The 27,983-nt window shown below is 41.9% G+C and overlaps 1 protein-coding gene across 2 annotated transcripts; it reads left to right on the top strand.

Moving 5' to 3' along the window:
• Positions 1 to 26,408, top strand: LOC110952778 (LHFPL tetraspan subfamily member 3 protein-like). 2 transcript variants are annotated; one of them, XM_051951650.1, is made up of 4 exons: positions 1 to 1,074; positions 21,715 to 21,951; positions 24,117 to 24,145; positions 25,066 to 26,408. In XM_051951650.1, exons 1-3 carry the CDS (start codon positions 648 to 650, stop codon positions 24,131 to 24,133), a joined length of 681 nt encoding a protein of 226 aa, XP_051807610.1. In that variant the 5' UTR covers positions 1 to 647; the 3' UTR covers positions 24,134 to 24,145; positions 25,066 to 26,408. The 2 variants fall into 2 exon arrangements, with proteins under 2 accessions (XP_051807610.1, XP_022052181.1); XM_022196489.2 differs by having other exon boundaries at positions 3 to 1,074; positions 25,032 to 26,408.
• The last annotated feature ends 1,575 nt before the right edge of the window (positions 26,409 to 27,983 follow it).

The raw sequence follows: 27,983 nt of genomic DNA, 5'->3' as shown, positions 1-27,983 counted from the left end.
CCCTCACCCCTCACCCTCCCTCACCCACTCCCAGCACCACTAGCAGCCCCGCGATGCTGTCATAAAGAATAAATCCCCTCGCCTGACGATCCTGAGGGGGGAGAGAGCTGTCGTCTTTTCTGAATGGTGATTGCGGCAGGCGGCGTTAATTCGTGCGTACAGGCCCGTTTCCGACGCGCCCTCCTCCGCCACATCTGCACGTTATCGGCTCTTTCTGCCGCTGAGGACACTCGGGCATCGTCATATGTTGTAGCTGATGTGATCCTGAGGTTTTCCAAGGGCATCAGAGAGCAGTAAAGTGCGGCAGCGATGTGCACGTCTGCCGGCTAGACGGAGCCACTGAAAGCGGAGAGCTCGATCCAGCGCAGTTCGGGCTCCAAACACTCCTCCTGCTTCCAGCTCCTCACTCGGGTTCACCGCCTGGTTTTTTAGGATGCGACGTCATGAGGTGATCGCGCCTGACAGATGTTGCTGTGTTGCAGTTGCTCCATCCTCCTCCTGCTCCTCCTCCTCCTCTTCTCTGCTCCTTCAGTGATGCTTCAGTGAGAGGAAATAACAAAACCGTGTGTGTGTGTGCTGCATGTTCGGTCCTCGCCTCGTGCTCGGACACATCGCAACGCTCCTTTCAGTCTTCGGGATTGCATAAGATGATACCTGGATCTGCCGCATCAATGCTACCGTCTGCAGAAGCTGCGAAACTGTACCAGACCAATTACGTCCGCAACTCCCGTGTAATCGGACTTTTATGGGCCATCTTCACCATCCTGTTCGGCATCGTTAACGTGACCATCTTCTCACAGCCCTATTGGATCGGGGATGGCGTGGACACGCCGCAGGCCGGTTACTTCGGCCTTTTCCACTATTGCATCGGGGACGGACTCTCCAGAGAACTGGCCTGCCAGGGCAGCTTCACCGAGTTCTCCGCCATCCCCTCCAGTGCGTTCAAAGCCGCCTCCTTCTTCATTGGAATGTCTATGATGCTGGTTGTCACCTGCATCGGCTGCTTCAGTCTCTTCTTCCTCCTCAGCACCTCCACCGTGTACAAGATCTGTGGCTGGATGCAGGCAGCATCAGGTAAGAAAGAGTCTTGTTTCAGGCTAGATCACTGGTTTGAAATGAATATTACCTTTCCTTACGTATCAACAAATGGACCAGATTCTGTCAAATGTTTTCTGCTTCTGACATGTTGAGTTTTAAAGATCCTTCAACTCCAAACCACAGAGATGGATTGGGCTGTGATTGATGAGCTGATGAGATAGATTAATTGGAAGCAGCCAAGGTGAAGACAAACACACAGTCTCCAGGATCCGGCAGCCAACACTGCTGATCAGACTGTGCTGTACATGATGCTGAGGACAGGACAGGACATTCAAAACTGTTACTTTCTGACTGTATAAGCTACAGGTGTAGTGACACGTTAAGCAGCTTATCATTTGAACACTCAAACAGCAACTTGGGGCCTTAATAACATTGCATGTGCATCAATTACATGTTGCAGAAATAGCAAGTTCAGTCCTGTGCTTTTCGTGGGATGCATTTTGCTTTCAAGTTTAACCTGATTACATGGCAGTTGAGTCACTCCTGCCTTTACATAATCAATGAAAACACGTCTCCTGCCGTGGTTGTGTGTCTTTCTGCTAATGCAGCACCACCTGGCAAACCTCCGAGAAGTGCATGTTTCTTTTCATTAACAGTGAAGGGAAGTTAATTAAAAGGTCAGTTGACAAAAGTTGAATTTACATATTTAATTAGATTTTCCAACATAAAAAGTGCACTTAGCAACATGTTATCTCAGTCATATGTAAGCCCTATTTAATGTGAGATACCCTCGTTCAGATCACTTACTGTATAATCTTCAGTCCATCCTTAGCCAACAGATGTGTTTGTGTTTTGTGTGTGTCAGAGCTGGTGTTTAAAATTTGTAGAGGTCAACGGTTCAGCTGCTGGCAGCGTTTTGTCACTGCAACTGTGGGCTAATGTCATCCGGCGTGAGTACAGGCCTCCGTCATCTGAGGCGTCCAGACGTTGCCAAACATCGGTTCTCCTCAGCTGCACCAGTGGTCAGAGCAGTCGGCTTCCTGTTTGCAACAAACACAAACGAGGGGGATTATTTGGAGCAGGTCCAGCTCGGCGTGTTATGTTGGGCTGAATTAACGCAATAAGCCTGTCTAATGAGGAGACCGCTGGGCTTTGTGCTTCTGCAGCTAAGAGATGAAAGAGAAAGCCAAGAGGAGAGACCCTGACCATGGCAGGCTGGCACAGGGATGCCTAATGAGCAATCCTGGCTGCTTAGCACTGTCAAACTTTATTACACTTAGCTGAAGGTTAAACGCACGCTGCCTTCACCGACTACAGCCCTGTGGAAGACAGGTGGGCCACTGGCATCCCTTTAGTGTCAGCCGGTGTTTTGATAGGGAGGTACAAATCGTCAATCTGATGAAGACAAAAGGCAAGGGAGTGTGCACAAAGCAGAGCTGGTGTATTTTTATCTCTTCCTTTTTCTTCATCCACTATTTTCCACCTTTGGCAACAAAAACGTAGGTCATCGATAGCTTGTCGTCACATCCCTGCTGCTTGACTGGTCCAAGGACATGAATGACACAGTCAGTATTCAGAGCACTGCATCTCTCCACCATGGCACCGATCCTGTTCTCTCTTCTTCTTTTTTTTGGTTCAGATTTTATATGATGTGGTGAGTATGAAAGCACAGCACATAGCAGAACCATGCCTCATTGAGTAAAAGAGCTGTTCATACTCAGTAAGTGAATATCAAGGTCAAACTCCATGTGTCAGCCGAGTATATCGAATTTAAATGATACGCAGCTGTTTTCATAAATCTCCTGAGGTCAGAAGGTTGCGGACAAACACTCAGCATATAAGAATTTCACGCTGTTGCACACGAGCTCCTCCCCAGCGATCGGAGAGTGAAAGTATCTGAAGCCATCTCCAGGATGAGTTCTCTCTGAAGCCCAGGTAAAAACGCTGAATGTTTGATGAGAGCGCAAACCACCAGGACACATTAGAAGTCTCAGCCAAACAGAGTTGAGTGCAGAAAGTGCTCCTTCATGCGCTAGATGGACTTCTTTTACTTTCCTCACCAGGGCTATTTCTGTCTGTGCATCTGCTCAGGTTCACGGCATGCAGATCTGAGAGTTCGTTTGGTTTTTTTCCTTCTTTCTGCTGAGCTGAGCACATCAAGATACAAGATGCACACTTTCCTTTAGCTTATCTCTTTCTTTTACCTTCGCACAATTTCACCCTTGTGTGCATCTCATCTCGTTTCACTTGCTCCTTCCTCCTCGCAACCTTGTTTCGGTGAGAGCTGTACAATATGTGCTGTCCTTCTCTCTCTCTCTCTCTCTCCTTCCTTTCTGTCCTGTAACTGCCGTTCTTCAGGGGTCTGCACACCAATTAACTAAGAATCCAACGAGGTCAGGGATAATTACCTCACCGTTTTATACCCCCATCTGCCTTCTCTGTCATGTCTGCTGCTGGCCTTTTCCTGCATTTGATGATACTGTTTCCTTCTCAAGAGCACATATGAGTCATACATGTGAAAAAGCGAGACGTGAGATTTGTAAAGTCAGCAGAGCAAGTGTGCAGACTGAGGGTGGTTTATCTGGAGAGATACAAACCGGCCTGCCAACACTTACAGGTCAGATTTTATTTTTCCCCCCTCTTTTTGTTTATTTTATTGTTTGGTTAGTTGCGGTAGTGTGAGTTGGTGTGTGTGTGTGGATGGCCTGAAATGCAAGATAAAAGATTTATTTTAGAATTCGTAGGCAAGCAAAATGACAAACTTGCCTTCAGGAACATCCTCTGCTGCTGCTTTGATGTGTTTGGTAGTTAATACTGCAGGATAGCTGAAGTGTTGGTTGTCCTGTGAGTGAAGACTGTGCACAGCCCTTTGCTTTCTGCAGCATTTGCATGGTTTCCTCTAAAGAATAGCTGAAGTAAAAGTGCCACACTTAATGTGAGGACTTTGTTCATAATTATATAAGAGGTTAGCGGGCTTTATATTGTTGCAATGCTAATTTTGGGGGGTGTAGGTCTTTTATGCATCAGACAGTTTGATATGTAAATAATCAAACTATTGATGGCTACATTTTAACAAGCAGTTGTGCTTTTCCTGGTCCTAGTACGCTGAAAAGGAAAATTGTTGGACAAACCTATAGGAATCGCTTCAGTTGGTAACATACAGTTGAATCCAAATTATCTAAATTAAGTAAGGAGTAAAAAATTTTGCCACTCGTTTAAGTTTAATGGACTAAATTACGCGAGTCGCTGTGAAAAAAGACATTGCTGCAATTTTTTGAGGAAAGTTAGCTTGACTTTTCCAATTAGTTCATGTATTTGCTTTATGCACACCTCAGATGTAAAGCTTGCTTTTGATAACAGACTTACAGTTCATTCCTTTTCTTTGTAATTGTACTGAAAGAAAACGGCTGTTCAGTTGCAGCAGACAAATTTGAATAAAAGTGGGCATCCAAAGCACAGTGCTGAAGGTGCACAAAACCTAAGTATGGCACTTTTGCTAAAGTTCGAGTACCAGTTTAAAGGACAGAAATCCACAAACATAAACTACTTTCACCAAAGCAGGTGAGACAGCTGAGACTTATTTGGAGCCGTACTTTCACCCAAACTACAGCTCAAATTCACTTTTTCCAGTGCTGGGTGCATGCTGGCGTACTGGCTAATGCTAATATTATTGGCAACATAAGTGCTTTTCCTAAAATGACAAGTGACATTATTTCCATTTAAAAGGCCATTCAAGTTACTATTTGTGAAATAAATTCATAGATTATTTTTGAAGCTTTCTCAAACAGTTTGAAGGCATGTTAGCAGCAGAGGTGAACAGTTGTCCATGTTTCTTGCCTTATTACTTCGAACTGAGGCCATTCTACAAATGGTATCACCATTCGTAGAAGATCCAGTGTAACTCGGCGCACAAATAGTGAATGTGTCTCTAAAGAAGGCAAGATTTTTTTTAAACTTTTGGTTCTGTTCCAATGCAATTTCATTGTTCCATAGGCTTTGTATAGTAATATAATCCTAAAACTAAGACTGATTAAAGCACTAAAGTCTTGTACTTGTTGGCCTTAGAGGATTTGCCAGTAAGCCTACTTACTGGTGTGAATTATGTTTGTAAATATGTTCTTTACTTGCTTCCGGACCATTTACCACCAGCAATGTTGCAGCTGAAAGAATAATGCTAAAATTGTCTTTCATTTCCACAAAAATATATCTAGAAAACACATCTCCAACACATTATTTAATGGAATACGCAACGTGATGTTAGTCAGTTCTTATATGAGCAGTAATGCTGAGGGATATTAAGACTATTAACTTAAACACATTTATTGTGTTTTTCCAGCTTTTCTTCCTAGTTTTGGCTGCAATAATTGTGTTGATTTTTGTTTTCATTCCTCATATTTGTTTAGCATTATAGTTTGGTCAGTTTTTGAGAAATTCACAGCTCCTGGCATATTTGAGATTGATCATGTGGTGTCAACAGCAACCCTTTTATGTAGCAGGTTCATAGCAGCATCCGGAAAGCTAAGAGTAGAATTACGAACTTGTGTAAAGGCTCCAACTCCAGATCCATCCATCCATTATCTATACTCTGCTTAATCCTCATTTGGGTTGTGGAGGGACTGGAGACAAACAAGCACACTCACATTCACACCTATGGACAATTTAGAATTACCAATTAACCTCTGCATATTTTTGGACTGTGGGAGGAAGCCGGAGAACCCGGAGAAAACCCTTGCATGCAGAAAGATCCCAGGCCCACGCAAACGGACACAAACTGGGGATCTTCTCACCGCAAGGCGACAGTGCAAACCACTGAGCCTCTGTGTACGCAGATCCATCTATGTGCCAATTATTTTATCAACTAAATGACTGTTTATTCATGGCCTGCAGATCCCTTGTTTTGTTTGACCAGCTGTTCAAAACCTAAATATAATCAGATTACTAACACATTTAATGACTGAAAGGAACAAGCTGTCGTAATTGTGATGCTGGGACCTGAGCTCATTTGAGATCTATGCTTGGAAAATTACACTGAATTATTAATTGAATACTTACCTATTAATTTTCAGTTGATACACTAAAATATCAGTTGATTAATTTTCATATTCAGAGAAATGAGTAACCAGGCGTTCGAAGAGTCTAACAGTGTATTTCCACGCTGTTACTGTGAGTCTTGTGCAGTGATAACAGGAAGAAGGACCGGAGCGTAGATGGATCCAGGTGGGCAGGGTGGTGTAATCAAACTTAAACACTGTTTGGCAGGTTGGCAGGCTGCAGGCCAAAGGTAAAATGGCCGGTTCAGATAGACATTAGCTGACTGGGAACTGGGAACAGGTGATGTGGGTGTGTCCAAGGACAGCAGGTAGGTTAATGGGGTGTGACACTTGTGTTAACTTGTGCAAAGCAATGAAACAAACCAGGACAGAGGAAGAATCCTGTGAACTGAGCAACAATGCTGCTCTCATTCAACGTGCCTTCAAGCTGTATGCTTGTATGACTGTAGGAATACAGTCATAAATGCACTTGTGGCTCTTTACCTCTTTGTTAGATTGGGGGGAAAAAACATTCCTGTTCTATATTTTTTTTGTCATTTTTATCTGTGTGCTATTGTGTCTGCTGTTATGCAGCAACAACAATTGAACTGTCAAGAAAGCAGCTATAATGGACTTTAGATTGAGATGGATAAAGATCAAGCAGGGTCATCTCGAAATAACTTGAAACCGTCATGGTCAGACAGTAGCGAGAGAGGACGGCGAAAAGATGGAGAAGCAGAGATGGCAATAATGAGAACAAAGAAATAACATATTGGAGAGTAGCAAGAGGTCTGGAGGTAAACAAAACACAAAGCAGAGACAGAAGGCAGACGGAAAACAAATCAGATAGCAGAGCTCAGAGACCATATAGTGATCCTTCAGGTCATCTCCCTCTCACAGTCACGTATCATTATCTGTGTGTCTGTGTGGCTGCCTTTCACTCCCATGCTCCATTAGCTCTATTGAGAGGCTTGTTTTGAAAGGAGCTTTAAAGCCTAGTTGAATGTAGGGGTGGAAAGTGGTGGATCTCGGCATGAGAGCAGCAGTCACAGAGCTGCACTTTTCACTGCAGCAGGAGCAGATCTGCTCCAGCTCTCCGGTGTTAACGCTGCGAATGAGCACTTTTGTCTGGATGCCTATCAGGGCTTTAAAAGCAGATTAGTGCCTGGATGAGGAAAAGGCCCATCCTGATGCTTTTGCCAGTAGCTTTGCTCCCTGTGCGTTCAGACATATTAAACGCACATCCTTTGTGTGCATACTAACACATGAGCATCCCTGCCCAGGGCTTGATGAACTTTTTAGGCCACATGCGTCACTGCTGAAAAACAACTTCCTCAAGTTGGCAATGCCAAACACCACGATGCTATAGCAAAAATTAGCATTTAAATGAACTACATTTCTATTAAAATGAACAAAAGAGCTGACTTTAATTTGATAAAGCGCTTTCAAATTTTCTACTTAATTGGGCTGATTCCAAAGTAGTAAACAAAGGAAAAAATTGCCCAAACTAAATGAAACATTCAGCACAGTCAGAGTTATTCATCTTTGACTACGTTCTGCAGCTTTTTGTCATTTATCCTAAGCACCTCCTGCATCTTAACTGCATGTTGCATTGACTTTATGTAACTGTACCTGAATATTTTTTACACATTAAACACCTGTACCTCTGCATTTACCCTTAAGACTGAAAGAAGATATATTATTCTGATTGCCAGCTCTGCATTTTCATTTTGGCACCGCACTGGAGTAGCTTTGCAAGATCCAGAGTTTAAAAAATCTTCCACTCAGTTACTGAAAAGGGTAACAACAGCTTCAGGGCCTAAAAGTCCACTTTCTTCTGATTGGGGGATTTCTGGAAGCCTGCCAAGGGGCAGCATCTCCTGACCAGCATCTCCTCTTTGTGTCAGTGTAGAGTTTCCAAAAGCAAGCTGTAAACTGACCAAGTTACATAGTGTTTCATTCCTTTGGATTGGCAATGGCAATGTTCATCTATGTTCCAGCCTGAATCTAATCCAGAAGACGAGAGTCGACAGCACGAACCTTCCTAGCAGCAATGACAAATGACAGCAGAATGTCTGCATTTGGAAGATATTGCACTAATTACCTAGCCTAGCCATGCTACATCCATGTTTCTGACGGCACAAGGGTCTAGGGAAGCTCGACAGGGAGGGAGGCGAGCTAAAAGGTTGTCTATCAAATCCCTCTGCAGCAATTGGGTAGGTAAACAACCAATCAATGCAACGAATAGGCTGACGTAGTTCCGAGAGCACCGGCGGATTGTGGCTAAGTCCCATTAGCTTCCCAACCAGCGGAGCCGCGGAGCCAACTGGTATATTAAGGATTTGCCATATCCCGTCGGCATAAGTCCAAATACGTCTTTCTTCTCAATGAAACACTTCAGTGCCGTCCTTTGTTTATCTTTCAAGTTGAATTTTAGCTTCAAATCTTTAAGGGCTGTGGCCAAAGCCGAGTCGAAAGATAACTGTTTATTGTGCGCTGGTTGTTTCTGTCAGAATTGTCACGCCTCTGTCGTCACTTCGTTACGCCCGCCTTCTGACTCTACACTTCATGGTGATTGGTCCGGCCAGTTTTAGGAGAATCCAGCCTCGAGCCTTATGGAGGTATAGACCCACCCTGGCAGAGAATTAAATTCGTTGCCGTGGGTTGTCTAGTGCGGCTAGGCTACTAATTACCTGCATCTTGTTTGACATAACACCGGATTTAGCCTTTCGATTAAAAGCCATATATATGTTTCTGTATATCCATCTGTTAATTGTTTTACATGTATGAAAACGCAGACTGAAATGAAAAACATCTGCAGTCAGGAAAGACTGAAAGTAACCTATCTCATAAAATGTTAATTTGTGGTAGCTGAACTACTGTATCTTTCTGGTTATTTGTGTGTTACAATGCTTGCATATTTAAATCAAGAAGATCGTTTGAATCTTTGACAAGATTCCAGCAGCAAAACGCAAAACTAAAAAAAAACCTCAAAGCTGAGTACCGTACTTTCTGAACTATAAGCTGCTACTTCTTTCACACGCTTTGAACCCTGCGGCTTATACAGCGATGCAGCTAATGTATAGATTTGTACGGGCGAGCTTCATGCTGTCGATACGTTTATCAGACCAATGAAACTGTTTGAATTAAATCAAACACACACACGCTAAATTCTTCAGATCGGTCATTTTGCGCTTCATGCACACACCCTCATCCTGGAAAACACACGAAGAAATGCGTATGATGCAGCTTTAAGATAAAGGCAATCAATCTGGTTGGCATCAGTGAATCGATGGCGAGACGTTGGAGTCGGCAGCGTGAACTGACTCAAAGCGTTTTACTGCCGTGTTACAGGCGCTGTTCAGAAAAAAGCACTCATTTAATTAGAAATGTTTAAAAATCTTTCTTTGTAAATATCTCATGTCACAATCTGGACATGTGCGGCTTATAGACAAATGCAGCTTACATATGTACAAAAATGTTTTTCTTTTTGAATTTAGTGGGTGCGGTTTATATCCAGGTGCGCTCAATAGTCCAGAAATTACGGTATTCAGAGTCGTCACATGGATTAAATTTACATGTTGTTTTTTTGTTGTTTTTTTTACATCATATGTCCCCTTTAAGTTGAAATTATAATGCCCCAGCAGTTTAGTTAAATTATTTATTCATAGTTTTAGCACATGAGATACCATCAAAACTGTGACTCTCACTCAAGGGGGACACCATGACTGTGTAAAACCAGACACAACAATTTCAACTCTGGGTCAGACTGCATTTTATAAATTGCAGTGTTTGTGATTTTCAAATTGTATATTTCAAATTGCAGTTTTGATGTGAAATCTATCAAATGTTCATTGCTAGTGGAAGTAAAACTAGGCTAATGCAGTAAAGGAAGGTTGTAGGTGTTACTGAGTTTCTGCTCAGTGTTGATGCTCCTCAGCTACTCTCAGTTATTGGAAAATATAATGCAATATGTACATTATGGTTACAGTTTTCCAGTTATTTACTGTGTCAATACTGTGTTCAAATCCAAATTTCTCTATTTGTGTAAATGTACAGAAACCTTTAAAATATCTCACTAAAACATCCACACTGCAGTCTGTGGCAGGATGTTATGGTACTTTGGAGCTTTTTGTTCTATTACAGAAGGATGTGGCCGTTTGGGGACTGCCGGGGTCCATAATAGGGTAGAAACAGTCTTAGTTTTAGAAACAATCCAGTGCATCCAGACATTATGCTGCTACAGCTACGTGCAGAACAGGGAGTCATGTCTCTCTACAGTACATCATGTCAGGGACCCACTGGGGCAAATTTGTGTAACACACAGACGCTGAAACAACATGGGAGAGTACTGTTTGCTGTAACTGCAGGAAGATGCATTAGTGCCTTTAACTCCGAAACACCGCTGAGAAAGGAATACCGTGTGCTTCTGCGAGTCCGGGGAGTATAAACCTGGGCTCAAATTGAGTTAGAAGACAAAACAAACAACCTGAGAGATTTTGAAACAGAAACACGAATCTCCCTCAGCCCACGACACTGTCTCGTGCACAAATCCACACATGGCACCTTAGCGGCAGATGGCACAACAGTCAGAGCTAAGACAGATCATTTTTAGAGCACCAACTCACTTCTGTCTCTCTTTAGGTCTCTTTCTGTCCTGCTTTTGTACGGTTTGTATCATACATATGACTTATAACAAAACAAGGAGCGACCCTTATGCTTTCTTAATTTTCCTCACGTCGACTCAGGTAATCTACTTTCAAATCACCTCTCTATTAACACTGTTCCATCCTTCAATTTTTGTAATTAAGAAACGCACACAGTCAGTTGAACCATCTAATTATTGCCAGCGGGAGGCAACAGGGAACTATCATCCGTGCAGCTCACAGTCCTAATGGTGGACAGGAGGAAAGGGTGGATGAAGGATATCTACGCACATCATCACGCAGTGCACACACAAGGATGGTAATTTGCATGCACGTGATGTACGTGTGTGTTTTTTTTTCTTTTCACTAATTACATTCCAGGGCGAGGGTTCTTCAGCACAGCAAGAGAGTCACAGGGTTGTTTTTTTTTTGTAATGCATATTTGCTGATTTAATGCTTATTTGCAGAATGCAGAACAGTCGGTTTAATTTAAGAATCCTTATATCATGTTTTTGGACACCAAACCAAACAGATCAATGGTGATTAATTAGCCCACACTCTGTGAGTTTGGGTGTAGCAGCGTGGAATACAAACTCTAAATGCCAGCCAAGTCATCATCATGGCTCCCCTGTGTTTAGTGTCCCCGTTTCCCTGCAGGGTGTGGACTATAGATTTGCTGGAGTTAATCCCTGTGATCTCTGAAGTGGCCTGGCTCAGACCAGAGCTCAGGCGGGGAGGCTGCTGATTTATTCCACAGGGGTAGGGATGAGATGGGACAGCAAGGACACTGTGACCCATGGAAAAAAAAAAAACTTTCCCTGCTGTAGTGTTGCATATATAGCCTACAAGTGATGAGTGTGTATAGTGGAAAGTACATTCACCCAAGTACATGGATAAATGCATGCAAGTGCAACACCATGTGCTACTTTCTACTTTACAGCTGCTTTTGAGGCTGACATTTTACACACAGAACGTAGGGTGTAGAACACGAGACAGTGTTACGTTGATTAATCCTGCCAGCAGTAAGAAGCTTTTAAATTCAGCTCCAACTGCAAGCGAGCCTCGCTACACATTTTGCAGTAGGTATTTTCTGCTTTTACCTAAGCAAACTATTTCTTCTGGCACTGAAAATGCTTCACATTCCTATCAGCTGCAGTCATTTGTATTCTAGCCCTTGAGCTCTATTATGTTTGAAAGTGATGACTGGAGGGTGCATTTAGAGAATCTTGTAATTTTTAATGTTATTTCACGTTTAAATGCTTTTAAAAACGCTGCTCTTACCACATCCTCATCGGGCGGTGCTGTGTTGCAGCCCCTCGGTCGGTGCTGGCCTGAAGGCTCCTGATGTTCAGTGCTGTCTGAGAGAGCACAAAAGTCCTGCCTAAGCCGTGGCTGTTTGCCTCCGTCGTCCCTGAACTGGTGGCCCACTCAGTATTTTCACAGAGAACTCAAAGGTCTCTTTTGATCCTCATTGCCCTTGCCAATCTTTATCCTCTGTGGAGGTACAGGCCGCATCTGGACCTGTTACATAAGCCCTCCACCCCAGCCCGACTCCCTCCTGCTCTGCTCACTGCGGTTTTACGCTGCACTCCTCCTCCCTCGATTCCTCTCCCCCTCCCTTCACCCTCCGCTTCTGCATCTCCACCTCTGCTTTAACCTGAAGTGCCCCATCTATTATAGAGGTGTGTGTCTCAGTCCCCCTCATGTCGAGCTTAAATCGCTCCAGTGTAGTCGCTCGATACTTTCAGTGTCACTCCCACTGTATGTCCAGCGTCCTGCGAAGCATCCGCAGCCTTTCTAGTAGCAACTTCAATCAGTGCGTTATAATGAGGCGCTGGCCAGATGGTCTGTGCGGACATTAGGAGTCAGAGGGCATGCTCTGTCTGAGTATACAGCATTAAAGTAGGCAGGATTTAAAAAAAGCTTTTAAAGATGGCAAGTCACTGGTCATTAGGTCTAAGGAGACAATGAGCCGGATAGATGGATAGAACAAGTCAGCAGTTAATAAGAATTTAAGACCAAACTCCTTGATGGATTTATAAGTAGCTGCTGCGCTATAATCCAGTTGTTTGTTAAATGATTGACTAAATGATTTGGGGTGTTAGTATGTGGGCGGTGACTGAGACATTGCATCCATTTCTTCCTCTCCTGCTTGAGATGTCTCTTTTATAGATTCAGGCTGTAGTCTTTCCGAAGATCTCCTTCTTATGAAGTTTAATCCCCTATAGTCGAAGTCAGAACACTTCCCACAGCCTACAGGTACACTCTAATATGCAGTGCGCTCTTGTGGGAAGATTATTTGCAACATTACTCTATAGTTAAAAAGTTTTCACAAACTCGGCCAGGAGATGATTTGATGAAATGGGCTTATCTCTTTCTTTTTTTGAGCCTTTGAAATGAATTGATAGTTGAGCTGTGGGCATTATGCGCCCGTTGTGCAGAAAATTGCTGAAGGTGTTGACAGAGTGGAATACAGAGGATGCCTGGAAGCTCCTTGCTCCCCTCTAGCAACCATCAAGTTCTGCCAGCAACCGAAGCAGAAATAGATCTGGACTGGAGACAGCTCATCTCAAGTAGCATGTTCCTCGTCTTCCAGGGGAGATTGCTGGAGTCAGTTTGAAAAGTTTCCTCCTGCTCCACTTTCCACTATATCGTTGACACTTCGGAAATATGTTTTTTGGAGGACTGTCTTAAATGTGTGTCCAGCCAGCTGTCTGAAGGGATGTTCATCTCCTTACAGTGCTATCTGAAAGTTAAAATTCTATATGTTTCTCTTTTATTTTTATTCTTCTAGCCACATAAACTGACAGAGATATACCGCTGTAAATTGTTACTCTTTGTATATCACATTTCCCGTTACATTTAAAACCCATTTTCTTTAGTCTTTTTCCACCTCATAAACCTGGACCATGAGGCAGACTTATGGTGTGACACTTTTTCACATCCCATTTAGTCACACTATATGGATCATACACTCTTAATGGCCTCGTTTATCTAGATGTAATTATGGCATATCATTGTCGCGCTTTTAGCCATCTTTCTTGGGTACTCATTCACTCGTCTATGGCGCCAGAGAGGAGTCTTAATTGTCAAGTGTGAAGAGAGGGTTGATGCTGCCCACACTTCATTAGAGCCCGAACTGGCCATGGGAAAGATTGGATTAATTAGTCTCATTCTACACCCTCATAATTTGACTGTAAAGCTCACAGCATTAGACTGCGCACTGCCAGGGAAGTTGGAGCCATATTTTCTTTAGTATTGAATTATACCAGACCAGAACATCCATCACATGGATATCAAAGCCTACAGGGATTTCTGATGAAAACATTTGAGAAGTACAAATGCAATTTGGACTGCAGATTAGAGATGAATTCAGTTTTTGATTCCCTCTGCAAATGGGGAGGGAGGAAAGCACCAAAATCAGCTTTCAGAGAAAAAGTGAGAATTCAGTCAGCTTTCTGTTTCTCTCTGATCATTAAATGCAATCAAAAGGCAGCTGTCAGCATGTACGCTCTGAGTTGTTGGTGCATTAAAGTGCTTCAAACTCTCCACATTTTAAATCTTTTTGGGGGTATAAAGCTCTGTAGAAATGTAGAATATCTGCAATTTGTTGTGAAGCCAGTAAAACCGACCGTGTGCTCCGTGAAACTGCGGGCTAGGGCTACCACTCCCACCTCTTTCCCACAATGTGGTGTGCGGCCTTGGGCTGCTTGTCTCCAGTCTCAGCGTTGTGAGTCATCCAAGCATCCGACCACACTGTCACATTGTGCCTCAGCACTGGCAGGAGCCTCATTGTGCCTGGAGTCTAATGCGGAGAACAGCAACGTAGATAACAAGCACCAGGGATAAAGCATGTCTCCGGGTCTAGTAGATCCCATTACCAGCCAATGACGAATGATCACAAGCTATGATTTTAATCAGTTTGGATTGGAGTAATAATGTCGCTGTGTTTTTGAGTCTCGTTTACTGTGTTCCGACATTAGAAGGAGCATAAAACACAATAGAACGAACCCTTTGAATTCGATTAGATTCGCTACACATTCAGGTTGCTATTTCACCTGTGGGAGTGTAACATTGGCTATTACATTAAAGCAAACTTACCTATGCATATTCATAGGAAACCCTGCTGGGATAAACACTTGAAGCTGTTCCCAGAACGTTTATTCCAATTTTCTTTTTTTTTTTTTTTTTTTTTTGGTGAGTTGACCTTAAATGCCGCTTTGGCAGCCACAGGCTCATTCAGAAGATTTTAGAAAACACGGTCTTTTATTCCTCAGAACCAAGATTCATCACTTTGAAAAGAGATGAATGGTACTGTGCAGTAGTTGTGTCCATTTTACACAAAGAAGGCCATGTACACACAGTATGGAGTGGAAACAGATCCATATGTAGTGTAAGATAGTAAAGTTTCCCATGTGTGCGTGGATAATTCAGTTTGTCAGAGCTTTTTAAAGGATAAAAAGATAAAATGCCATCCACCAACGACTGTAGGAGTTTGAAAAATGCAAATCCTTGTCATGGCATCTTAGATGTGCCACCGATGTGTGATTGATGGCAGGAGCAGGGGATACACACAACTGTTTATTTCCATCTGCCACCATGCTCAATCAATGACACGCTGAAACAGTGAAAGCACACCCAGACACGCAGCTACATTGACAATATCGCAGCAAAAAAAGCAGGTTACAGGTTGCATTTTTCTCTGTTTGCAAACCACATACACAAATCCAATCAAGCATCTGCTCTGGAGGTCACGTTGGACCCTCCACCCATTTCCGCTGCTTGCAAATGACACGCGGAGATTATTCCAAGCAAAGGGATTCTTTTCAGTATCGATGGGATTTGCTGGTCTCTTTAGGAAAATGAGCCAATGGGCTTCTGACAAATCTGCTGCCATCACACCGTTCTGTACCATCTGCCGGTCTGCCCTCAGACTTTCCTGTAGCGCTGCTTGCACCTAATCTGCCCTACCTACAGCCTCTTACATAAGCTGCTGTCAGCCAACAAGCATTTCTCAGTCCAGGTTTTCCACTTGCATGATCCCAGCGTCCCAGGAAGCGAAAGAGACAAACGGAGGAAGGTGTGCGTGTGTTTTTGTGGGAAAAGGCGGAAACAAGTAAAAGCTGAGAATAGCTCTGCCGAGGGGCTCCGGCATATGGTGGCCGGCGCTCATGACGTTAGCGTGGCGCTGCTGGCGGCCGCACACAGGACTGAAGCATGGCTCGGGCTCAGTCTCCCACCACCTCCTCCCCCCACACTTCCCTCTCTTGAATCTCTGCCTCGCCCTGCCTCGTAATCTGTCTCTGCTTTTCTACTGCCGCCCGTCTGCTGCTCTCCTCCTGCTCTCCAGAGGCAGCGGAGGGGAATAGAGATGGAGAGAAGGGCAAAGCTGAAAGGGGTCGGATAATGCCGTCAGTTAATGTCTCGTCTCGGCTCCGACTGACAGCTGCATTCTGTCAGGTGTGCTGCTATTTCTGTGGCGAGGATCTGGAGCACACCATTTATTACTGCAGCATGAAGTTCTGCCTCAGTGCAGTGCAGCCAGCAGAGATAATGAGATGTTTTTTTTTTGGTTCCACTTTGTGTACCTCTGTTTGTCATTTGTAAGCAATATATAAGCATTTAATACGTTGGTTTTAAAACACTATAATGTATTTGTAAGTTAACTGAATGTGTTGCCAGGTTTTTGGACTGGTTGATTGATTGCTTAGTCTATAAAGTGCAGAAAAATTGTCTTAAAATTGTTCTTTTTGTTCCTCTTAAGCTGTCCACAAACCAAATGCAGCATTTTTTTCAGAACTGGCAGATTCTGCAGATTCTCACATTGGAGGAATTGGAACCATGTGAGAATGTGGCATTTTTGCATTTGCTCGTTCAGTGATCAAAACAGTAGGTCGTTCATGTGCAGACGACACGTGTGCTCAGATATTTTCACCCAAAGTCAGTGGAATAATTACTTGAATCTACATCATTCTATATTGTGTTACAAGTTCTTGTCATTGAATGATTAAGGCCATTTTTTGGTTAAACTCATTTTGTGATTTGGTGTTGGTATTCGCCTTTTGGGTTGACTCACTCTCAGCTGACATTAGCATCCCTCCCAGGTTTCTGACATTTACCAGAATTACATGTTTGAGGCAAGCAAGAAGTCTGCATTAGAGAGGTTTGACTTGGACAGAATCTGTTATGATCAAACGTTTCATGTATTAAAGGTATATTGGGTGCAAACTTAGTAATTTTTAAAGAATGCCGACTGACATGTAAACTTGATGAAAACATCATAGTGTTTTATTTTGTGTGTTTGTGTTGTTAATAAACTCCCTGGGGCAGCCGTTGCTCAGGTGCTAGTCTGACTCACAGCGTATAATACAGGTATTAGTCTGCTACTGGCCACTCATGTCTGCTGGCTTTATCCTCTCCTTCCCAGAGAGAATCTAGGAAAAAAAACAAACAACAACAACAAGCTCCGGGCAGCAACCTACCACACTGAAAATGTGAAGTTTTGCTGAGGATTTAGATTGTGCACTGAGGCAGCCCTGCTATTTTTATTTTTTTTTATTATTTTAGTGGATTATTCATTTTAATGACAGGTCTTTGCATGCAAATGTTCCATCGAAACCCTTCCACACATCACTACTTTGAGGAAACACTGCAGCTGCATCTTCGCTTAGCTTAGGTTTTATTACAAGTAAATAAAACCAGGCAGAGTGTATTGTTTACACCTATGTAGAATGATAGTGAGGTGCATCCAGACCATTGTGTTGCAAAGAATGGACGAAGGCTAATGGACAGGCTAAGCAAGACTACTCAGGTGGTAGAGCAGGTTGTTCACTATAGGCAGAGCTGGCAGTTTGACCTGAAGCGTCCGTGGGCAAAATATCTAACCTTTAAGTTGCTCCTGATTGCATTTGAGCATCTTGCATGACAGCTTCACCTACATCTGTGTGTAAATGAGAACCCACTTAAACTTTGTGTCGTCCTGCAGGTCAGAATTGACACAAGTTTGAAAATGTGGGGGGAAAATATGTTCACAGTGAAACTTCTGATGTCCACATTTTTGGGAAATCTTTGAACATTTTTTTGGGGAAAAAAGAAATGTTAAAAATGTTTCTTAAGAACATTCACCAAAAAAAAAATCAACCAAAATGCAGCGAATTTCGCTGCATTTTGGTTGATTTTTTTTTGGTGAATGTTCCTAGAGAAAATATTAGAAGTTTTACTGATATATGTGATCATTTTAGATATTTTTAGGATTTTTCTGGACGATTTTTACTCATTTTTTAAAAATATATACAAGAATTCTCTTGCCACATTTGGGGGATTTTTTTAAAATAAAACTTTTAAGGGAAACTTTCAAGGAATTATTGGAATTTTCTTCCTAAAGGTTTTGCAAATTTTCTCAAATTTGGTGAATTTTTTGCAGAATTTTTGGATTTTTTTTTCAGACAAAGAAACAATATTTTTTGATGCCCATAAATGAGGACGACAGGGGGGTTGAGATTAAAAGCTGCTATATGGGGCAAACCACCTTTACCTTTGTGCTCTCTCAAAGTGTAAAAACCTGAAGCGGAAAATCAGAGCAGAAAAATAACATTAGATAAGTGGAGCTGTGCTGGATGGGCCTGTTCGCTTGTGTTGTGTTGTGCTGTGTGGTTATGGATTAGTTGACTCCGGGCTTTCTGCTACAGTGTATGCAGGGGACATGTGCTCGTCCTCTTACCACAAGCTGTTTCTGGAAACAAGCGTGGCATATGTGGCACCCTCTGTTGGTATAATCCCGGCCAGTGCATCCCTCCGAGATGTTTATCTGCAGAGGCAGGCGGAGTAGATAGTGTTCAGTAGCGACCGTGACGGATATTTTACCGCTCGTGAACCTCTTGTTCTCCTTCGCTCTCCCTCCCCTGACGCTATCAGCGTTTGTCTTTTTCCTGCACCCTCATCCTCTTTCTCCTCCTCTCTCACCGGCCCCAGAGCTCTGTGAAGCTCTTCTCTCGCCTCCTGAGCCTCTATGTAATATTCATGATTGCGTTGAATCGAGCCGAAGCCATGCAGGAGACACCCAGAAGGATAAGAAAAAGCTCATGTTGCCTTTGTGGTAAACGTGTCATAAGGGAGAGAAAGAATAGTAATATCTACCGACTAGTGAAATATCAAACATAACTTGGTCTTCCATGGCACTCCCTCTGCTCAGCCGGTGTTGTACATAAGCTCCCACGATATAAAAAGTATTTATGCAGCTAGGAGGAGCACAATCACACATTTTTGTTCCAAGGTGAAAAAATTATTTACACATCAATGCACCTCTATTCATTATTGCCTGTTTCCCAAATCCCCAATAAGGGAGCAAACCAGAATCCACACCGGCAGCTTCCAGATAGGACGACAGCTGATGGATTATTTTAACGTTTTCGTGCCAACTCAGGACAAAAATCTAAATCATTTCTGCAATCATGTTGTTTTCGTTTGTTTGTTTGGTTCTGTTTTTGCTTGATATCAAATTCATACTAAATTAGTTTTCGCTTTCTCCAGGCAGCATCGCTGAATGAAGCCTTTTTGCGCCCAAGTCTGAACATGTGAATGTTCTCACTGCTATGAAATCAAGTCCTCACACTCCATCTGCTCTGATTTGATTATGTGGATATTTCCAAGGGATAAAGTGTAAAAATAGGAATGCTTATTTTGGTCTCAGGGAATTTCAAGCTGCTGAAATCTTTTGTTTTTCAAAAGACAGTTGGAATGCAGTGCTTCATCAGGATGAACTCACATAGAATTATCACCTGTATCTGCAGCTACGGTGGACAGAGTCTAACATTCAGTTTAAAGCCAAAGACATTCACAATCAGCCTTTTCTCTCTTTCTTCTACACTCACTGCAACAAACTCTCCCTCCAAGGTATCAGAGCACAACTCTTGTCGTATTAGCTGTTTGTCCAACACCCTGCACTGCTAAAAAACCTGAAAAGGTCAACAGACTTTGATTAAAGATTGAAGATTAAATGTTGTACATACTTCCTCAACACTGCAGCATTCTGACAATTTGTTGTCCAGGCAGTGTTTGCTCTCCAGCCTCCGTCACCGCGGACTACTACCATCTTTGTCGGTGCATTCGTGATGTCACTTCTCAGCAGAGGAGACGGACAGGCAGACGGATTGTGGAGGTTTGCTTTTATGTGATGCGAGTAGAAGTGGAGCAGTTCATTGGCTGCTGTGCATTCATAACAACAGTCCTCTCACTGGTCCTAATGTACATGACGGCCTCGGTGACACTGACTAAGCAGCTGAATCACATCCCAGTCTCCAGAGGACGTCTGACAGACAGTGATGCTGTAACATATAGCACTAGGGTGGGATGAGTGACACAGGTTGCAGCGCAGCCCACAGCCTGTCAAGTCCAAGTTGAGTCCTCCTTGCGTGAAAAGGGCTTGTCATTTGATTCAGCGTTACTGCCTGGAGAAATCAAAAGAGATAAACTCCATTCATTCATAAAAACCAAGGTTGTCGTACAACTGCTGTTGCTGCTACGGTGCAGGCCTGATATCTGTTGATTAATAGTCTATTGTTTGCTCATATAGCTATTAACCGATTGTTTTTCTTACAAACAAGTCTGTAACAGTAGTTTCTTGCAGAGCTCCTGGGCGTCCAGCTGAGTCTGAACAACGACCAGAGTCTTTGCTCTCTGAACCACTAGGTGCATGTGAATTTGCTTTGACAGTTAGAGCCAGGGGGAGGTAAAAGAGGAGCCTGTCCTCTGTTAGGTATGCTGTTTGTCTGCAGCATGTGTGGCTCTGTAATTTCCATTTTACTCACTTTCTCCCATTGAAGAATCTCTTAACAATCCTGGAAATGTCTCAGGAGGTAACACCGCGATTGAAGCCGCAGTCTTACTATAAGAAACTGCAGCGGTTCTGTGCTGTGATGCATACATGAGAGCAGCTGGTGTTTGCATATGAGAAGAAACTACATTGTTCTCACTTCTTTTGCTCGTAAGACTGTAGAGAAACCCAAGAGGAACTACAAAAAAAATGCGATGGCCGATAAGTTATGCATACGTAAATTTGTATTTAAAAGATGCACACATATAAGCAGCGTGCGGCTTCTTAAAAATGCAGATTGCATATGTTCAAAAGTCTAAATTTTAATGCTCAAGCAAACAGCACTCAAGGACAAAACACTGAAAGCAACTAAGCTTTTGGGGGATAAAGAAGTGGGGAGTCTGTTTTATTATTAATGTGCAATGCGCTCCGGATAACTGTGCAGTCAGCTTCTTTTTCCAGGTCTTTTGCTGTTCTGTTGCAGCACCACCTCAGAGGAGAACCTCATTCAAATGGAGGATGGGAGACATTTCACCCTTTGGGCAAAAACTAAGAAAGAAGGAAAGAAGGAAAGAAGGGCACGGCCTTGCGATTTTCTTGTGCTGTTCTGCCGCAGCATTACCTTAGAGGAGAATGTCTTTTATACTCGAAATGAGAGAAAGCCAAAATTAAGATGAAAGTTTTTACCCTTTGGGCAAAGATTGAGGAGCTCGTCTAATATTACCACTGCTTTAAAATCCAAGAGGACAAATAAGTCCATAACTTTGTGCAGAAAACGGGACATTGAGGACATTTGAGAGCAGCCACTACACTGTAAATCTCTTACTGCAGCTGTGTCTGGCTGCAGTCGTTGTTTACTGCTGCTTTTTTTCCTCTTCCACTGGCACACATTGTGTCTAGACACTTATTGCCCGCCTAAGGGAGGGAATGAAAATCAATGTTATAAATGCAATAACACATAAACACAGCCAATTCTCCAGAGAGTAGAATATATGGGAGGGGGGTTTAAAGCACTTAAAATGATCCAGCCTTTTCTTTTTCACTCATTTCCTCACAAAATATCCCTGAGCTCATTTGTCACACTGTCCGTTTCTGTAAAACTCATTTTTGTTCCTACCTCTCTGCCTCCTTATCCCCTGATGTTGCCACTTCTCTTTAACCCGTTTTGCCCCTGTCTGCCTCCCACCAGGTGTGTGTCTGGTGCTGGGGTGTATGATCTACCCCGACGGCTGGGATAGCGACGAGGTCCGGCGGATGTGTGGAGAGCAGACAGACAAATACAGCCTGGGCGCCTGCTCCGTGCGCTGGGCTTACATCTTGGCTATCATGGGCATCCTGGACGCCCTCATCCTCTCCTTCCTGGCCTTCGTCCTCGGGAACCGGCAGGATGGACTCATGTCAGAGGAGCTGTTGGCTGAAAGCAAGGGTGAGGATGCGCTATCTAATCTGATAATATGTGATATTTTATCGATCTGCTTTGAGGAAACTAACTCTCAACACCTGTGCCTGACATTTAGAACCAGCTTTAGAGCCATTTCTTACTCAAGAAAACAGAATTTCTCTAAGCTTCTTTAACCCTCCTGTTGTCCTCATTTACGGGCACCAAAAAATATTGTTTCCTTGTCTGAAAAAAAATCGAAAATTCCCCAAATTTCTGAAAATTTGCAAAACCTTCAGGAAGAAAATAAATTCTTGTAAATATTTTTTAAAAAGAGTAAAAATTGTCCAATAAAAATCCTAAAAATATCTAAAGTGATTACATATATATTTGTAAAACTTCTAATATTTTCTTTAAGAACATTAAAAAAAATCATTTTTTTTGTGAATGTTCTTCAGAAACATTTTTAACATTTATTTTTTCCACCAAAAAATGTTCAAAGATTTCCCCAAAATGTTGAAAATGTCAACATCAGAAGTTTCCCTGTGAAAAAGTATATTTTTTTCCACACTTTCAAACTTTAAAGCGAGTCAATTTTGACCCCCAGGACAACATGAGGGTTAACCATTAGGCAAAATTTCTGGCCAAATGCAAGTTTTTAAGGATTATTATAGATCAAAATATTTCTCCCATAAATATTCCAGTAAATGTTTCTCGAACTGGGCACTGATTCGCCTCAATCTCCACTCATTTTAAAACTTATATTGGGTAATTAATGTTAATGTGGAACTCTTAATGCAGTTTGTGTTGTAGGAGGCTGGCAAAAACATACACTTGGAGCAAAAAATGAAAATGTTAAAGCTTGCTTCAAGATCTGACTCTTGATTAATCGCACCCCATGTGTGCCTTCCACCGGAGTGAAAACAGAAAATGCACACTCATTAATAGAGTGTTAAACTAGTCTGGGAAATAGATTAGATGAGCTCAATCCATAAACAGATCGCATTCATTGCGCTCTTGTATTTATGACCAACAGAAGCCAAGGGTTTGAAGTAATGAGCTTTTGATGCAGCCTCTGAAAAAGCAACGCTAAATTTAGAACGCAGTAGCTACAATTTGAATATAATTAAGGGAACGGCAGGATCCTTCTTTTAGATAATTAGTTTGAAACGTAAATGAGCATCCATTTTAACCCCTTATTGAGCGCCCCCCTGTTTTGCCTACATCCCATAAATTACATAATTAAAATAAAATGGTTTTCCATTTTAAATAATCAGTCTCTCCCAAAATAGGACGATAACAGAAATAGTGTGAACTGAATCTGTTTTGTGGCTATTACCACTTCACAGAGGCAGAAGGATGAAGCTTTCCACTGACAAATGACGTATGTTTGGTCAAAACACAGTGAGGATACATTCCAAAATAAATCTGTTGTGCAAGTCACACGTCTGCTGCATCTCTCCTGCTCTATAACTGTGTAATAATTCAAGAACAGTAGGAAAACCTTATCATAAAACCTCACTTTTCCCATCAATATTCCTCATACAGTCAGTAGTTGAGATGATTTAGTCATAGAAGTGGCCTGGCCTGGCTTGCGCTGGTAACCATGCATACTGTATGTAATTCTGCATCACTCTAACAGTTTTCCCCAGTGATGTAGTGTGATAAAGCCTCAGCCCAGGTGTATGCCCCTGTGGGAAATGGGATTAGTATGTCCATGCCCTGTAGTTTGTAATGGAACCAGACAGGCATGGGCAACCAACAAACCACTAAAGAGAGGTGAACAAGTGAAAGCAAAGGCATGTTAAGGGGCACAGGGGACTCGGAAAGAATGACTGTTGATTCCTCAGATTGATGTGCTTCTCGTGAAACTAACACACGTGTAATGCCAATCTGTGTTGACCTTCACGTGGCAAATATGAGGCAAGATGAAAGAAAGTCAGAGAAGGGAGGACTTCAATGGGATTATCAGTCAATAAATAGCCTCACTGCACAGCTTGATGATGTACCACTCCTTAGTTTAGAGCTCTGGAGAATGTGTCATTTATGAATAATTCATTAGAGCTGAGTAACAGCAGTCTTTAAGTGGTCGTTAATCCCTGGTGCCATCTGCTGGTGTTTGTGAGTAGTACAGCTTGTCTCTGTTAATAGTGCATGTGCTATGTATGTTTTAGATGTGTCTGATGTTTTTCACTCTGCTTCTGTTTATGCAGAGGGAGGGAATGCCTAACCAAATCTTTAGGTAAGTAAGGACAAAGAAGGACAATGTATGTACACATTTAATCACATCTTTCTCAGTTCCATATCTGGCGTGTTGGTAACACTGATGCACACTCCAGCCCTGTAGGTGGCGGTAATGAACCTAAAGTCTATTTGCCAGCCATGAAGAAGATAAGAAATATCAACCCCATATCAAAATTTTAAACAACAGTATTCTCACCTAAAAAACTCTTAAAACTGCATTCCTCACTTTTTTCTGTGTCCCATTTTCAAATATTATACATTTAAAATTATAAACACGTATTTGTCTATTCATTGATTCATCTGCCAACCAAAATTTATTTGAATTGAAAAACTTTATGTCTTGTGACAAATACTGCTATTTGACAAAAATGTGATTAATTGAGATTACTTAATTACAAAGCCTGTGATTAATTAGATACCTTTTTTTTTAATCACGTCCCACAACTAATTTATATATGGGGTTTTAACAATGTAACACAGGACCACAAAGAGGCCTTTAGAGTTAATATTGTAAGGAAACCAGAGATATGAAGTTGAGCCTGTTAGTTTTATACTTTTGTACTATGCTATAATATTACAAAAATGAGGCATAAAATGGCGAAAGAACAATGAACAATCAAGAATTTTACTTTATGATCAAAACAGCTCATCATGGTCTAGAAATTGTTTTGAATTTACACTTTTACAAATTTTGAAATTGCAGTTAATGTCTTCTCTGTAATTTTTACATTTTACAAAGTCATCCCACAGGCCGGATTGGACCCTCTGGAGGGCCAGTTTTGGCCCACAGGCCGCATGTTTGACACTGTTCTAGTCTATCTTATCTAGAAGTTACTTGCCATCACTTGTAGCACATAGAAACATCTCTTCTTTCTTTCTTCCAGGTTCTTGAATTTCCATGTGTCTGTTTTCATAAAGTACAAGTCCTTCAACATCAGCTTACAGGAGGGAGGCAGTCGAGGTCTGTGGGGGAGAGAAATACTACTGAACCAGCCAGCCTGCCGTTCACATCTACCTGCCAACAGCCCAGTGTAACATTTTCCAGTCCATCCATCCTCCCTGCAGCCCCTACATCCTCCCCAGCACTTAGACGGAGCCCGATGCACTTCTGTCCTCATGTGTCTGACCCTTGCACAACACTGCATAGACCATGGCAGGGGCAGAGACTGTTTCTCTGATGAGAAGTATGCGGACTACCCACTACCTACCTGACAAGACACAGGGTTGACATTGTACACTTGCAGTGCGAGCACAGATAACACACACACACACACACTCACTCGCGCCAGCTCACTACACACAAACTTGTACACAAACATTCACGTACTGAACATTAAAAAAAAAACATGATTAAATTCTGTAATTACAAGTATTAAACTATGTTAACACTTAGCTGTGTGTGTCACCGTCAGAATGCGTATCATGTTTTATTTGTGCAAAGAAAAAAAAAGAATCTTATCATTTTCAGATAATATCTGGTTGATGTAAATCTATTGTGTTTAAAGATATGAAAGTTTCCGTTTCCTCTGTTGCTCATATGCCCCTTTGTTCCCCTTAATTTACTAGAAAAAAAAAGATATTTAAGACTGTTTTATAAGAATATTATCATCCAAAAAGAGACTAAACTTGTATAACAAAGTATGTACAGTGAATATTTAAGATGTTCTAGGAATTTTACCTAAAACCATTCAACGCCCTGCTAGCTAACTTTGCACAGCGCTTCAGTTTGAGAAGAAATCTATTTTCTAGTTTGTGTATTTACACTGTGATGGTGGCTATTAGGACTGACTCCTGCAGGACTCTTAGCTGCCGTGTGAGTGTGACGTGCGCGTTTAGGGAGTGCGTGCATGCACATAGGCGAGTGTCGGCGTGAATGCGTTGCGTGCAATAGTCTGCCGGGCTCGTGAACGAATATCCCAGCCTCACACGCAATCGTCCTGTTGTGTAGCTAAATCTGTGCGTCTTTGTCTCTTTCTGTTTCTCTCTCTCTTTGACGCCCTTTCTCTCTTTGTTTCGTTGGGACATACAGGGTAACACGATGCAGTGGGAGTGGAATGGAGAGTGACTGGTGTGCCTGAGTGATACACTCAAGTGATAATGAATCAGTAAGGCCTGTCCCAGCCTCACGTGTGGATATGTTCCCGTGTAAATACATCTTCTGTAGATATTCATTAGCAAATATGGAGAAGGAAGTTAACTTACAACAATTAAAGAGATTCCTTTAAGAATATATTAACACTTAATAAAGGTTTTCACTGTAAGACACTGTTGTGCTGTTTTTGTTCACAAAACTATAGATAGCTAGATAGATAGATATTTTGCCTTTTTATCTTTCCCTTGTTCTGTTTTTATCTTCTTGTTAATTTTCTTTATTCCAAAAAATAAAATGATTATTTTTTTTCTTTTAAGTTACATTACCCTTGATTGTCTGGTATTATTGTTAACCTGACATTCATTCAAAGCTAAGAGCAAATAAACAAGCATTCGATCTAAGGGATTCATTTTAAAGGACAATTTGGGAATTGGGTGGAATCTTTGCCAAACATGGTGTTGCTTTGTTGGATTATTGTCATGAATTTAGCTGTAAAAGGACATAAATAATGTGAAAAAGGCTAAAAACAGTTTACTCTCTCCTGTTTAAGTAGGATTATAACATTCTCACTTTCACCAGTTACTCATAATCCACCAGGTAACCCATTTATCCCATTTTTTTCTCTTTGAGTCCGATAACAGGTCAGCTCATTCTTATTATTTACAGTCTGGTAATTTAAACATGTTATTTGGCAGCTCATTTATAGTTATGGAATTCTACAATAATGGTAGATATGACCAAAAAGTTCCTACTCAAGGTCCACTTAACAATACCTTTTCTGCAGCTTTTGTGCTTAAAAGGTTGCAACAGCTTATTGAGCGAAGTTGTCTTTGAAATGAAGGCTTCATTATGTGGTTGAAACTTACAGAAGAAGTACAAACGTAAACCTGAAGATGTTTTCAATTCTACTTTTTTCAAGGTCAAAAAGTATTAATAATGGATCTGTTCTTGGATTAAAACATTCTTAGTGTGAATATTTGCCAAAAATCTACACAGCAAAGCCTAAAGAAAAGATATTACTTTCAAAATAATTGGTGCATTACACTTATGAAAACTGAAAACATATGAAATGCAAATGAAGAATGCAAATGAGAAACCCGTTAATTAAACACTTTACTACATCTCTGTTGTGAAGGACAGGGCACTGAGTGTTACTGAAGTTTCCAAAGAGTTGAAAATGTAAATGTGGATCTGAGAAGAAAAGTGAAGTCTGGGTATTAAAGTGTCAAATTGAAATTATGCATACTAATAGAAATATCTCTAATTTCCAGACAACTCCTCTCTCCTCATTCCAGTCAACGCAAGTAAGAAAGTGCAGTTTTGTCTGAGAGATAAAATGGCTTTAAGATTATGAAAGATTAACCTCTTACTCACAAGTCAGAATAGGCTTTTTATCCATGTCACATGTCGAGACCACAGAAAGAAAAGAATGCTGTAGAGAGAGGAAGAAAAACTAAGGATCATTGTTCTCATCTGGTGCTTTAAGGAGTCTCGGCAACAAAGGCAACAGTCTTTGTGTGGCAGCTCGGCCTCATAACGCTCAGCTCTGTCGTCTGCTTCGCTCAGGAGTTGATAATGTGGCTGCGTTCAGTTCATGGGCCTTACAGGAGTCATTCAGGGTGTCTGGGGGGGTGAGATCAGGAACAACTTCATTTAAGTTTAACTGCATTTCTTTGCAGCTCAGTGAGGGGCTGCAGTGTTTTCACTCAGTAGATTAAGTGTTCGTTATTGGCCCATTTTATGG

Source organism: Acanthochromis polyacanthus, chromosome 8 (genome assembly GCF_021347895.1).
Source record: "Acanthochromis polyacanthus isolate Apoly-LR-REF ecotype Palm Island chromosome 8, KAUST_Apoly_ChrSc, whole genome shotgun sequence".
NCBI classification, from domain to species: Eukaryota; Metazoa; Chordata; class Actinopteri; family Pomacentridae; genus Acanthochromis; species Acanthochromis polyacanthus.
This window is presented reverse-complemented; position numbering and strand designations above follow the sequence as displayed.

What these genes read in the sequence shown, in the direction of transcription:
- LOC110952778 (XM_051951650.1), top strand. Translation starts at nt 648, where the DNA reads ATGATACCTGGATCTGCCGCATCAATGCTACCGTCTGCAGAAGCTGCG. An exon ending in CTGGATGCAGGCAGCATCAG is followed by an intron (nt 1,075 to 21,714) that starts GTAAGAAAGAGT and finishes GCCTCCCACCAG; the next exon opens with GTGTGTGTCTGGTGCTGGGG.